The 15229-nt window shown below is 35.2% G+C and overlaps 1 protein-coding gene across 1 annotated transcript; it reads left to right on the plus strand.

The window, feature by feature from the left end:
• Positions 4320–13995, plus strand: LOC109711513 (plasma membrane ATPase). The gene is made up of 16 exons (XM_020234601.1): positions 4320–4501; positions 8639–8758; positions 8927–9163; positions 9313–10074; positions 10221–10343; positions 10441–10545; positions 10634–10778; positions 10871–11035; positions 11491–11729; positions 11826–11858; positions 11992–12073; positions 12162–12322; positions 12515–12688; positions 12947–13129; positions 13220–13401; positions 13613–13995. Exons 1-16 carry the CDS (start codon positions 4445–4447, stop codon positions 13707–13709), a joined length of 2865 nt encoding a protein of 954 aa, XP_020090190.1. The 5' UTR covers positions 4320–4444; the 3' UTR covers positions 13710–13995.

The following is a 15229-nucleotide window of genomic DNA, read 5'->3' on the forward strand; positions in this document are numbered from 1 at the left end:
GAATCGTCGATCACACGTTAAATGTTATCTAGACATTTGAAACATCTAGAAATCAAATTTCATAATTTTTCGACATCATTACCTTACGATCAAAAGCTCACAAAATTGATAATTTTTAACGGCCGGATGAAATACTTGCTAGTTTAAACGATGCAAAAGAATCCGAATAGGTTGAATTTTGATAGTAAAATTCTATTCACTACCTAGATAAAGATCAATAACTCCGATCTTAAATTGAAGGATCCGTTATCCATTTTTAAGACATCGTTCGATTTTGACCGTTCATTTTATGCCGCTTGATGGACTTTATTATGATTTTGAAAAATTACGAAATTTATTTTCTAGAATTTCAAATACTCTAAATCATATTTAACGGAGTGTATCGTCGATTCGGAAGCTCCATCATCGAAAACAACTTATGAGTACGAAGGGCCTATTACTCATAATAGTATAGTAGCTCTACTCTATATATATTATTATATAATATATATATATATTATATATATATATATATATATATTATATATAATTATATATATATATAATATATATATATATATTATAATATCTAACAAGGATTTGGTGCTATCTAGTTTTCCACCGTTAGATTTAACTCTTTGATTATTTTTACCCATTAGATTATACTATTCAACCAACCACTTACTCAACCCTAGGGGACCCACATCATCCTAACCGCATATTTCTCAATCCAATGGCTAAAAAATTAATAGCACAATAGCTTGGTGCTATTGAGTTTTCAGCCGTTGGATGAAAGGATGTGAGTAGGATGATATGTGGTCTCCGGTTAAATTAATAGTGATCCCTAAGGTTGAGTGGGTGGTTGGTTTAATAGTATAATCTAACGATGGAAATGATCAAAGGGTAAATCTTACGGTATATATATATATATATATATATATAATATTATATATAAAAGTTGAGCTGAAATGCTATCGGTGGCAAACGGGTTTCGTTGCCACCCATTTATTTTTTTATGATGGAGCCTTTAAATCGACGATCGGCATCGTTGAACATGATCTATACTACTTGAAACATTCAGAAACCAAATTTTATGTTTTTTCAATATTATTTTCTTATCCATCAAGTAGACACAAAAATGAACGACTGAGAATAAATATCCTTTAAAAAGTGATGTTAGGAATCTTGTAACCAAGATCGAGAGTATAGATCTTGTTCTAAATAACTTAAAGAATTTAAAATTCAATTAATTTAGATATTTTTATATTGTTAAACGAGAAAATGCCTCGTGTGGACCATTAAAATTATAAATTTTGAAATCTTTTGATCAATAAATCAATGATATCGAAAAGATTTGAAATTTGATTTCTGCATATTTCAAGTGGTCTAGATCATATTCAATGATACCGGTCGTCGATTTGGAGGCTCCATCATAAAAAGCAAATGGGTGGCAACGGAACCGTGTGCCATCGATAGTATTTCAGCTCAATTTTCTCTCTCTATATATAGGCTAGGACTACCATACTATTACAAGTATAGATCTTTTTGTACTCATAAAGTTTTGATCGTTGGATGAAGAAATATACGATTAGAATAATAGTTGTCTCTGGGTTAGGATGATAGTAGTCCTATAGGGTTGAGTGAGTGGTTGGGTTGAATAGTATGATCTAACGGGTAAAAATAGTCAAAGTTACAAATCTAACGGTCGAAAATTTATAAGTACAAAAAGATCTATACTTATGAGTTAGGCTGGAATACTATTGATAGTATTTGGCCCCTTTTGCTATCAAACTTTTAACACTCGAATGAGAAATTGTAGAATTAGAATGATATTAGTCCATTAAGGTTGAGTGGTCTTCACTGGACGATAACATTTAATCCAATAGTTAGAAATGATCAAACAAATTGATTCAAAGGCTAAAAGTTTAATAGCAAAAAGATACAAATACTATTAATAATATTCTAGCCCAACTCCTGTACTCATAAGACACTATATATAAATGTTCCCAACCATCTGGTCCGGTCCGAACCGCTGACCCCAAGCGGAGCCGAACCGCCACAGCATCGTTGCTGGCTGCGCGGACGGACGACGACCGTGTTTCATTATTCAATCAGCCAATCGTCCGCGGGGCCCACCGATATTCGAAGTTAATTGCTTCCTAAACCCGGTCCACCGCATCCACTGAGCCACCTGATAATCTACTTTTTAGCATATTTTTGCTTCGTTGTTATTCTGCATTGCAAAATGGTAAAAGTGAAGTGATATTTTTTGTTACAAATCATAACATGGTAAATTGTTGATTACAAGATAGAAAATATTATATTGCGCCTTCATGTAGTTTACAAAATGTATTACATTATTATTTAATGTATTTGTAAATTTTTACATCAAAATAAAAATAAAAATATTGAATAGCTGAAGTGTAACATTTTGAAACGAACTGCGGTAAACTAAAATATATGAAAACCATATATGGTAAATTAAAGTTTATTCTATTTTTACTCTTCATCAACAAATATATTTAAAACTAAAATTAAAAAAAAATGCAAAAATTCACTAGATGACCATGGTTTTGTGGGGGAAAAAAAAGTTTTGGAATTACTAGTACCACCTAAATTTTTTCAGATTGTTTTTTTTTTTTTTTTTGGAAGACAGAAAACAGCAACAAGCTATCCGTTATTTTTTTAGAAGATAAATTCAGCTTAAAATTTAAGCAATTAGGCTTCAAACTTGCAACATTCACTACCAATTACCATGAAGTTGTAGTCAACTACGCTAGATATAGTTGGTAATTTCTTTTTTTCTATATTTCTAAATTGCTTCATATAAGATTTCCCATCTATCCTACCGCTGTCTACCATAAATTCTTATTTTGGCAAATTTGGCTATTCACCTATAAGAAAAATTGATTATTCAGCAGAGCAAATAGAATAACATGTTTGATCATTTCACCAAAAATGACGATTTAACTGTTATCATGTGACTATCGTAGGTCTGGCCAAATTAGTAGAGAACTCAGAAAACGTATGGTTGATTTGCAACATGATTATTTTTAGACGATGAGTTGTAACATTTTATAGTTTGAGCAATGAAATTGTAATTCAGATGAAGAGAGTATTTGTTTCCTTTTATCTAGGGAGTGAAAGTTGGTCATCTAAAGGCATTTCATTAAATCGAAGATCGGAGATGAGAAAGTCATTTGAGGCGCACAGCACGAGGTTGCAACTTCATTTCCTATCCAAGCAAAACTCGGATTGGGCATCAGGCCAAAGCTCACGACATCCGATCTTCTGCGGTGCGATTACAGTGAAACAAACACGTCTTAAATTTTAGTGGTCCCCGTATATTGTTTTTCTTAAAAAAAAACAATTACAATATGTATACCGTGCGGGTGTTCGGAAGGTTCCTGGATGACGTGGTGAACAATGTCGAGGCAATAATTAATTAATTTCTGTGCAATGTCGAGGCAATAATTAATTAATTTCTGTGCGATGTTGAAGTTAGGACTTAGGGTGCGAAAACGCAATGGTTTTTGCATGCGCCAGATGATGGACGGCTCAGATCGGACGCGTCCGCATGCGACCCTCGAAGAGTTTTGGTCAAATCCGGATGTACTTAATTATCAATTTATTTACAAGTAGCATTTTCCTATTATATATTCGCAGACGCCGCCAAGCAACCAATGGGGCCGAGCCACGTGGTTGTCTAAGGCACGCGTTCTAAGGCGGGCGCGACGAAAGGAGAGAAGGAAAGCAAATTTAAATATTGCCTGCACCATGTGCACGAGCACATGTCATACACCACACGTCAAAAAAAAAATCTCATAATTTATAAAGAAGATTCAATAGTCAAAATTACGAATTCTAACCACCACTTTTTCTTTTTTACAAAATCAAATTTCAGGAACTGAAATTATGCGCAAATTGTTCACGCACGGTTCAAATTGTAAGCAAGCACACGGAGAGAGAGCAATAGGCTTAGCTACATATAAATAGAAAATATTGGTGGGATAAAATTCCATCTCCTCACGCATATAAAGTGATTAAATTTAGACACATAATAATTTCAAACGGCGTGCAATAAAATAAATTTATTTGGAGGGCTTGGGTTATATTCACAATGGCAAGCGTTGCTAACCACCACGGTGATGTGTAATTGTAGACAAGGTGCAGGCGAAAACATCATCTTATTATTATTATTATTTTTTCAAAAAAAAAATAAATAAAAGTGGTGGGCCCCACCGGTTGGGGGAGTTGGTGTGGGGCCCACCACGTTGGACCTCGCGGCTGCGGGTTGGGGCACTATAAAGCGGCCGCGGATGCCGAGGGGCTGCAAGGGCGTCGTGGTGGTGCCATCGATCGTCTCCTCGTCTCCTCGTCTCCTCCTCCGCCTCTCTTTTTCTCTCCCTAATCAATTCAATTGTTAGTTTAGTATTTGCTGCTTAATCTCTTCCTCTCTTCGGAGATGGGAGGAGACAACGCGCTCAGCCTCGAGGAGATCAAGAATGAGAACGTCGATTTGGTACGACTAATTGGATCTCTTAATTTCGATCTAAAACTTGTCTAGTTTCTTCCTTCTTTCACTATTTCTCGGAGAATTTCTTTGCAATTTCATGAGTATCTTTCTCAATTTCTGGGTGAGGCTTTTTCTCTAGTTACAGTTCAAAATATATGTATGTTTTTCTTAATGGATTATTCATATACTATCTTGATACGTCGCGCACTTTAGTTCGTAAATTTCTATTTGGTTAAGCACTCTTTCCTAAACGCATAAAATTTTCAAGTTTTTGCTGTACAACACTCCTTTTAATAATACTGTTTTGACTAAACTTAAATATGTTAGATATTTTACAAGAGGATAAGAGAGCTATTGACTAAAAGGCAGCTTTCTTATGAGTATAAACTCCTTAAAGAGAGAGAAGAGATTTCTTATTTACTAATGCAAATCGACATTCTGAGTTATGTCGTATGTTAGATAAGGATATAGAGCCTTTTTTATTTTTTCGCTGACACATGTATTTTTTGACAAAGATGTATTTTCTTTTGAACTCTGCTCTGAACGTCTATACTTTGGTATCCTGTTTTGTTTGGCTTCTTGCTTTTTTTTGGTAATGAAAATTTAGTTTTTTTTAGAAAAAAGAAAAAAAAAGAGAGAGAAGGGATACATGTCGAAAAACCCCTTGAACTTTAGAGCTTTGACAATCAAGCCCTTAAATTTTTCATCTTGACAACTACTCTCCCTATATTAACATTAAATAGTTAAATAGATCTTTCTTCTCAAGTGAAGTTATTAACCAAGTAGTCATTATCTTACGGCCACGTCTCCTAAGTGATCTTGTGAAGCCAGCAAATTAAACCCAACTTTTGTGATTTAAGATTCACCTGTTTTTTAATTCTAATGCTTTAATTATCTTCAGTTTTGAGAAAACAGAAAATCAAATTTTTTTTATATTTTAATATCTTACCAGATTATCTGTTCATAACTTTGCTAAAGAAAAAAAAGGCCGATTGAACTATTTGATAAGTTCAGGCGATTAAATTAAAGACGGGTTCCGATCGTCAAAGAGAAAACTGATTTTTTTTTTATATATTTTAATACTTACAAGATTATCTATTTATAATTTTGCTAAAAAAAAAAACGTCGATTCAACTATGTGATAAATTCAGACGATGAAATTGAGGGGGGTTCTAGTCCTCAAAATAAAGATTGTAGAGGGTTATTTTATTTTATTTTATTTTATTTTAAAAGAAGACATAAATAGTTTGCAAAATCATGATAGTGAATGGATCATCCATACATTTTACCTAGGGCGTTTCGTTTTCCGAGGCGGACCAAAGAATCATACATGTTAATTAGTTCTAATAATAGTAATAATAAATAAAAAAAAGGGGACCACTACATGTTAGGTCTCTTTTATTAGTTGAAACGTAACCGTTGCGCTCGAGAATAAAATATTCAACGCAACTTTTACCGTAGACTAAATAATAATAGTAATAAAACTTAGCTATCCAAGGCCCTAACTAAAATACAATATATATTCAAAATTTAATATTATTTTCACTTTCCTAAATATAAATAAAAAAGTTCTAATGTATTCAAGAACTAGTTAAATTCATCCTACTATTGAATCCAAGGAATAATTTTTGTTTGAGGTTTCTATAGATGCTTGAATTTTTGAGCTTTGGGCTTTGTCGGAAATAATTAAACCCTATTGAGTATTGACAAGATTAATATTTTTTTACAAATTATTATTGAATAATTAGAAGTTGGAAAATATTTTAAGAGATGCTGTTGGGTTCTCCAATAAATTAAATTTTTTAAAAAATAATTTTTTAGCTGAAAAATATCTTTTATTCGTTTGACTTTTAGAAAAACTATAGTTTTTACTATTTAGATTTTATAAAAAAACAGTGTTTTCGTTTTGTAAGTTTTTTTTTCAAAAAATTAAAATTACAGGAAAAAATATTTTCCTTCTAATTTTTCTTTTCCTTCAGAAAATAATTTTACACTTTTTTTTTTTTCTTTTTGGAAATATTTTTAAAGTTGAAACTTACCCATCTTTGTCCTTTTGTTCCGGTATCAATAAATCCAACACATACATCCAAACAAAGAAAAAAGAAATAAACATTTTAGCCCAACGCATACGCCACGCACCCGGTTACCTACTAACACTAAGGCAAGACCGATAAAAATATTACTACAAAGTCAAGGATGCCATTTATAATTTATCACATATAATGCTTTTCTCTTTTTTTAAAAAAAAGCAATACTATATCTGTACACTTGTAGATTAGGGCTGCGTTTGGTTGGAGGGATATCCCAGAACAAAGCGGGATATTCCTCCAAACACAATGCATTTTGGAACAACCGGGTTGTTCCCGGAACAACCCGTTAAGCCGGGAACAACCCGGTAAGCTTGTTCTCCCTAAAAGGGAGAACAAGCCGGACAAGTATTTGGGCTTTTTTTTTTTTCTTTTTTTTTTTCGGCCTTTTAATTTTTTATACTTTTATTTATATAATTAAATAATTAAATAATCTTAAATTTAATAATAAATATATTGAATATAATATTATTTTTATTGCTAATAATTTATACTTACAATTTTATTATATAATATAAATTTTTAATTTAAAATTTGATATATATATATTTAACTTGTATGACAATTATACTTAATTTATTGATCAAATTATACTTAAATTTATTATATAATATTAAATTAATTAAATTTGATATGTATTTTATTTTTTATTAAGTTTGTATATTTTATATTATTAATTTAATTTATTTTATTTAACTTTAAAGTTATTAGTATACATAAATATTTATCATATATATATATTATATATATATATAATATATATACTATATATATATAATATTATATATATATAATTAATTGTTATTGAATTTTATAATTAAATTTTATATAATATATTTATACTTAAATTTTATTATATAATATAAATTAATTAAATTTGATATATTTTTTATTTTATTAAACTCTATCATTTATACTTTAATATTTAATTATATATATATTTTTTATTTGTATTAAAATTTATACTAATTATTAATTAAAAATATAGGGATATTGTTAGTATTATACTTTATTCATTAATATATTATGAATAAATTATAGAAAATAAATTATTACATAAAATAAATTATTATATATAATAAAATAAAATATATTATTTTAAATTAGATTCTTACATAAAATATTATATTATAAATTACTATATGAAATAATTTTATAAATAATTTTATATAAAATATACTAATATAAATTAATTATTTTATTTTTAAAAATATATTTAGACGTTGTTCTAGACTTTTTATCCAAACGCTATTAAGGATATCCTCTAGAATATCCTCGAATGCATCCAAACACAAATTTACAATTGTTCTATCTTGTACCGGAATATTTCCTGTTCTCGGGAACAACAAAAGTTGTTCTCCAAAATTTAGTTCTCCAACCAAACGCAGCCTAGGTGTACATCTTATATGGCTACTTATTCAACTCTTATTTTTTATTTACTTTATAATTAACTATTTATTATTTTTACAAAAAATTTAAGAAATTTTGTAAATTTCAAAATACACGAGGTGTAAAATACACATTTATATACACACTTAAATAGGTAGCATTTTCCTTTGGCAAAGAATCTCAACCACAGCTTAAACGTTGACTAGTCATTAGTTATTCTTCGTATGTATGGATAGTAGTGACACGGCGTGTGTACATGTGGAGAAATTTTATACTGTCACACTTACACCACGTCATTAATAACAAGTCAATCATATTCCTTCTTTTCAAATAAAAGTACAATAAAAATATTTTTTTACAATCATGATGGAACATATATTTTTAAAAGAATTAATTTAATTAATTTGTTACGCCACGTCACTAATATACCCGTTGCATTTCAAAATTTTTCGTACATGTGGGGGATTTCTACGAGCTTGTGGTAGTAGTGAAATCCCCACATCTACTTCCGGAGAGAATTTTTGAGTACGCCATATAGTAAGGATCAGATTCATTTGCAACGGCTTGCTAAAATTGTCTTCCTCTCGATCCTCAACTGTAAAAAGCTGTGTCGATTGAGCTCTGTAGTAATATATATTAACGGGTAGTGGTGGTCGGTGTATCACAGGAGCGGATTCCCGTAGACGAAGTGTTCCAGCAGCTGAAATGCTCCCGGGAAGGTCTCTCCACGGAGGAGGGCAACCAACGCATCCAGATCTTCGGCCCCAACAAGCTCGAGGAGAAGAAGGTCCGGTCAGGAGAAACTTAGTTGATTAAATAAATACGAGCAATGCTCTGCATCTGCGGCGGCGCATGCAGTTTCTTAATTTCCTTGTTCTTCAATTATTAATTAGTGCAATGGCATGGTCTAATTAATTAGCTATTATAATTATGTATGTATGTATAATAAAAACAGGAGAGCAAGTTCCTCAAGTTCTTGGGCTTCATGTGGAACCCGCTGTCGTGGGTGATGGAGATGGCGGCGGTGATGGCCATCGCGCTGGCCAACGGCGGCGGGCAGGCCCCCGACTGGCAGGACTTCGTCGGCATCATCGTCCTCCTCGTCATCAACTCCACCATCTCCTTCATCGAGGAGAACAACGCCGGCAACGCCGCCGCCGCCCTCATGGCCAACCTCGCCCCCAAGACCAAGGTATCGGTCGGTCGGTCGGTCGTTCAATTCAGACTTCAGACTTCAGACTTCAGACTGTCTGCCTGTCTGTCGCTACTCGCTACTTATATAATTGAGAGTTGAGAGTGTACTCAGTGATGAATGAATTTTGCGTGCGTGCGTGCGTACAGGTGCTGAGAGATGGCCAGTGGAGCGAGCAAGAGGCCGCGATCTTAGTCCCCGGAGATATCATAAGCATCAAACTAGGCGACATCGTCCCCGCCGACGCCCGCCTGCTCGAAGGGGATCCGCTCAAGGTCGACCAGTCGGCCCTCACCGGAGAGTCCCTCCCCGTCACCAAGAACCCGGGCGACGAAGTCTTCTCCGGCTCCACCTGCAAGCAGGGCGAGATTGAGGCCGTGGTTATCGCCACGGGCGTCCACACCTTCTTCGGCAAGGCCGCCCATCTCGTCGACAGCACCAACCAAGTCGGCCACTTCCAGAAGGTCCTGACTGCCATCGGGAACTTCTGCATTTGCTCCATCGCCATCGGCATTGTGGTCGAGATCATCGTCATGTTCCCCATTCAGCACCGGGCGTATCGCAGCGGAATCGATAACCTTCTGGTCCTTCTGATCGGAGGGATTCCGATCGCCATGCCCACCGTGCTGTCCGTGACTATGGCTATCGGCTCCCACAAGCTCTCGCAGCAAGGCGCGATCACCAAGAGAATGACGGCCATCGAGGAGATGGCCGGAATGGATGTTTTGTGCAGCGACAAGACCGGCACTCTAACTCTCAACAAGCTGAGCGTCGACAGGAACTTGGTTGAGGTGTTTGCCAAAGGAGTGGATAAGGATCACGTGCTCTTGCTGGCGGCGAGAGCGTCGAGGACGGAGAATCAGGACGCCATCGATGCTGCCATGGTCGGAATGCTTGCGGATCCAAAGGAGGTGAAGACCAATTTTTCTGCATTTCTGTTTCGACGGTTGTTCTCTTCTGCTAACAGAAGAAACAAAATATAGCTGCGGCTACTAATTTTGTTTGTTGTTATAGAGGTTGTTTATGTTCAATTGGGTTGATCATCTGTGTTGTTCAGGCAAGAGCTGGAATTAGGGAAATACACTTCTTCCCCTTCAATCCGGTCGACAAGAGAACAGCTCTGACTTATATCGATGCCGATGGGAATTGGCATCGCGTGAGCAAAGGTGCTCCCGAACAGGTATGCTTTATTACCCAAATTTTATGGACGATGAGATATTAGCTCAATGCCGTGACTGAGTTATATATATATATATATTGTTTTCTGTCATTATTAGATTATGAACCTGTGCAATTGCAAGGAGGATGTGAGGAAAAGGGCTCATAACGTGATCGACAAGTTTGCTGAACGTGGGCTTCGTTCGCTTGGTGTTGCAAGACAAGTAAATTCAAATATCATATTCTTGTTTATTCGCTAGATCTTGCGAATTGTTCCTTGTTCCTCACATCGCGAGGGATATCTAATTGCAGGAAGTCCCAGAGAAAAGCAAGGAAAGTCCTGGGGCACCGTGGCAGTTTGTTGGCTTATTGCCGCTCTTTGATCCCCCGAGGCACGACAGTGCTGAGACCATTCGCAGGGCGCTCAACCTTGGCGTCAATGTCAAGATGATCACTGGTACGCTCAATTTATTTTGCCTGCTTTTATTTTCATTAACGACTACTATTTCTGTACCAATTGTTGTTGATGGGCTTGCTTTTTCTCTTCAGGGGACCAGCTTGCTATCGCTAAGGAGACAGGCCGAAGGCTTGGGATGGGAACGAACATGTATCCTTCCTCTGCATTGCTTGGTCAAGACAAGGACGCTTCTCTCGATGCACTTCCTGTAGACGAACTAATTGAAAAGGCTGATGGGTTTGCAGGAGTCTTTCCAGGTTGGTTTTTTTTTTTATTTGATTTTAGGTGAAAAGTATTAAAATACAGACACCAATGTGAATTATAGTGCTATTTGAAATGAGTTCCTGAACATAGCAGTTTAAGTTTGTAGCACGTAACATTTTATAAAATTTTGATTTCAGTACTTGCTAGGGCTTAATGTTTGCAAGAAAAGTTATAGGATGTTTCGTCAAGTAGCAGAATGTATCGTCATCTTACAAAATATAATGTTAAAGAAGGTTATAAATATGGCATTAAGCTTTAATAGAGAGGCGCTGAAATAAAAAAGAGTGAGAGGCTAGGTGCTGAAACAGAACTTTTAAAATGCAAGTAACCTTTTCAAAGTATGTTCTAGCCTTAGGTAGTGCCCTGTATAACTGTGCAATCAGTAAATAGCTAGATTTGTACCTGAAACTTCATAGTTTGTACTGAATGAGCTTTTCTGATGGAACAGAGCATAAGTATGAGATTGTGAAGAGGCTGCAGGAGAAGAAGCACATCTGTGGAATGACAGGGGATGGTGTGAATGACGCCCCAGCTCTGAAGAAGGCTGACATAGGAATTGCTGTTGCCGACGCCACAGATGCAGCACGAGGTGCTTCTGATATTGTCCTCACTGAGCCTGGGCTTAGTGTTATCATCAGTGCTGTTCTTACCAGCAGATGCATCTTCCAAAGGATGAAGAACTACACTGTTAGTATTGTCTATATGATTGCCTAGTCTCCACAATTCGTTTTACCACACTTTTATTCACGTCTAATATCTTCTTTTGTGTTCTTTCCTCGACAGATCTATGCAGTTTCTATCACCATTCGTATTGTGGTATGTACTGAACAACAGTCATCATAATCGATTTGCTTACTAATCGCTTTGGTTCTCAAAGTTGATTTGCAGATATTGATTTTTATAAATCATGTTATCTAATTTGATCCTTTTGCCTTTTTAATTCTTGTAGCTTGGATTTTTGCTTATTGCGTTGATATGGAAATTCGACTTCTCACCTTTCATGGTTCTTATCATCGCCATCCTTAATGATGGTAAGTCCCTGTCAGATATGTCTATCAATAGAATGATAAGTGAAAATATCTAGTTCTGCATTATCTCATATATTTATTGTATTTTTAGGTACCATCATGACAATCTCAAAGGATCGAGTGAAACCATCTCCACTACCTGATAGCTGGAAGCTGAAGGAGATTTTTGCAACTGGTGTCATCTTAGGTGGTTATCTGGCGTTGATGACTGTGATCTTCTTCTGGGCTATGAAAGAGACCAACTTCTTTCCAGTAAGCTTTCTCTAACCTTTTTCTTTACCTAGATATTATCTCTCTATAACCTTTCATTCTTAGCCACTAATTAAGTTGTATCAGTCTTATCGACTGAAAGATTATCATTGGTATTCGACCTCCAGTTAGCTGGATAAATGAGAAGAATTGTTCGTAGATTTTTTTTTCTCATAATTGATTCTTTTCTTGCAGGATAAATTCAGTGTTAGATCGTTGAGGGACAACGATCATGAGATGATGGCTGCTCTTTATCTGCAAGTGAGTATAGTGAGTCAGGCCCTTATCTTTGTTACTCGGTCTCGCAGCTGGTCATTCGTGGAACGCCCCGGGCTCCTCTTAGTCAGCGCTTTTATGGTTGCCCAACTTGTGAGTTATTCCGTCTTCACATTCTCCATCTTGAACTCTTTTATATCTACGAATCAATCTGAATGCAATGGAATCATTACCATAGTTGATGAGATGTGGTTGAATGCTGCAGTAACTAAGTTATTTAAACATTAGAGAAGTGGAAGAAGTTCGTCCGAATGTTTGGTGGAAGATGCATATTTGTGAAGCAATTAATGCATTCAATGATCAATTGTTATGTCCTCATGACCTAATGAGCTTCTGTTCACTCTTGTCCAGGTTGCAACCCTGATAGCAGTCTATGCAAACTGGGGCTTTGCGAGAATCAAGGGCATCGGTTGGGGATGGGCTGGAGTTATATGGCTCTACAGCATCGTATTCTACATCCCGCTAGACTGGATTAAATTCGCCATCCGGTACATTCTAAGTGGGAGGGCGTGGGACAACCTCTTACAAAACAAGGTATTTAATTCTTCGGAGATTTTACTGGGCCTGCGTTTCTATGTTGCTAGCTGTTTCCTAATCGATTTTATCTTTGTTGTTTTGCTGCAGACTGCCTTCACTACCAAGAAGGATTACGGTCGGGAGGAGAGGGAAGCTCAGTGGGCTCTCGCGCAGAGAACTCTTCACGGTCTCCAACCTCCGGAAACTTCGACGCTCTTCTCCGACAAGAGCAGCTACCGCGAGCTCTCTGAAATCGCTGAGCAGGCCAAGAGACGAGCGGAGGTCGCAAGGTACTGTTGAGATAACAAATTAATAAGTGCTTTTATTGCATCAAGTTACTCTCAGATAGCAAAAGATGAAAAAGAGAAGTAAATATGTATAGAATGTAGATAACTAAGCCTTTTTGCTGGCCATTTATTAGGCATTTGCAAAAATCTCTTGGCATTAGATAAATAAAACCCAGGTTATAGTGATATAAATTCTCGGGTGATCGTTTCGCAGGCTACGCGAGTTGAATACTCTGAAGGGTCATGTGGAATCGGTGGTTAAGCTGAAGGGGCTTGACATTGATACCATCCAGCAGCATTATACGGTGTGAGAGTTGAGTGAACACCGCGGAGGATTAGTCCGGATTATTCGAAGGCAACGTAGAGAGGTGAAGTTTCTTAAGATAATTAATGAGGAAGAAGACAATAACAACAACGACGACGACGACAACTAAGATCTCTATTTTCGCTCTTAATTTTTTGTGAAGCTATAAGCGCAGTATTCTCTTATGAATGTGTTTCTCTTCTTCTTCTTCTTCTTCTTCTTCTTCTTCTTTTTCGCTGTTTCCTGAGTAAAAGCTTATGCTAATACTAAATGGGGGTACCACAATTATAACCCTCTTATGTTCCATTTTGATATTTTATAAAAGACATATCGAGCAGAGCTCCTCTCCCTTCTTTCGCTACAACCGGTATGAATGCAAAAGAGCAATGTGACAGTAATTGTGCAGCTTCACTTGTTTCCTTTTTTTTATTTTTTGTTTTTTCTTTTTGAACGAAAAGGCAAAAAAGTTTTGCTAAAAAAACAAGAATAGGTTTTGAAAATCTCTATGCAATTCATCTTAAAAAGAGGTCTTGACAAAACAGGAGAAAGACAAAAAAAAAAAAAAAAAAAAAAAAAAAAAAAAAAAAAAAAAATAAGAAAAGAAGAATTTATAAAAGTAGCAGAGATATCATTGTAAGGATTGCATCAAACAAACATGACCAACACAAAAGTAGAAATTAGACTCTTGATCTAAACTATTCCCAAGCAGTAAGGAGTCAATTGGACTTTTTTACAACATAACCCTCTAAAATTTTACAATTTGCAAAATAATCCTATCAAATTTATATTTAACAAACTAACCCTCTTTTCGTCACCGTGTTTTGAAATCTTTTAAAGACTGGTGAATCGTTCACTGCATTCATTAAGATGGTTAACGATTCCCGTCTTCTTCCTAATTTTTTTTTAAAAAGTGAGATTGTTAAAATTGTACGCAGATTATACAAAAAATAAAAAAAGTGAGGCTGTTAGGATTGTGTATGGATTATTACAATTTTTGTTTGATTGTTAGAATTATATAGATAAATTATTAGAATTTTTTTGATTGTTAAGATTGAATGGATATATTATTAGGATTTTTAAGTTGTTAAGATTATATGGGATATATTATTAGGATTTTAAAGTTGTTAAGATTATATGTAAAGGAAATTGTAATTAGTGGTAAAATGGTTGTTGTTCTCGATGGAGAACACACAAAACCAACTTTCAATATATACAATTATTGAATACAAAATATAATCCCGTTATTCTTGGGATTACAATATTTACATAATTACATTCTATAAATGTACAATATTTGAATCCAAATATTTTCTATTTGGAGTGGTTGCCATACTGAAGAGATTGTCATTCTTGAGTTTCCACAATTGCTTATGATTTGAATACTTGTCAAAGTTGGTAGATTCCTGATTTTGGGAATTTGATTCACCCATAATTAATTCCTTAATTGTATCATCACTTGATCCTCCATTATGCCCCCTCAAGCTTATGGGAGGTGTACGCACCATTAGCTTGTCCTTGAGAAACTTG

This window comes from Ananas comosus, linkage group 6 (assembly GCF_001540865.1).
Source record: "Ananas comosus cultivar F153 linkage group 6, ASM154086v1, whole genome shotgun sequence".
Lineage (NCBI taxonomy): Eukaryota > Viridiplantae > Streptophyta > Magnoliopsida > Poales > Bromeliaceae > Ananas > Ananas comosus.

What these genes read in the sequence shown, in the direction of transcription:
- LOC109711513 (XM_020234601.1), top strand. Translation starts at nt 4,445, where the DNA reads ATGGGAGGAGACAACGCGCTCAGCCTCGAGGAGATCAAGAATGAGAAC. An exon ending in CGCTTGGTGTTGCAAGACAA is followed by an intron (nt 10,546 to 10,633) that starts GTAAATTCAAAT and finishes ATCTAATTGCAG; the next exon opens with GAAGTCCCAGAGAAAAGCAA. An exon ending in AAGAGACCAACTTCTTTCCA is followed by an intron (nt 12,323 to 12,514) that starts GTAAGCTTTCTC and finishes CTTTTCTTGCAG; the next exon opens with GATAAATTCAGTGTTAGATC.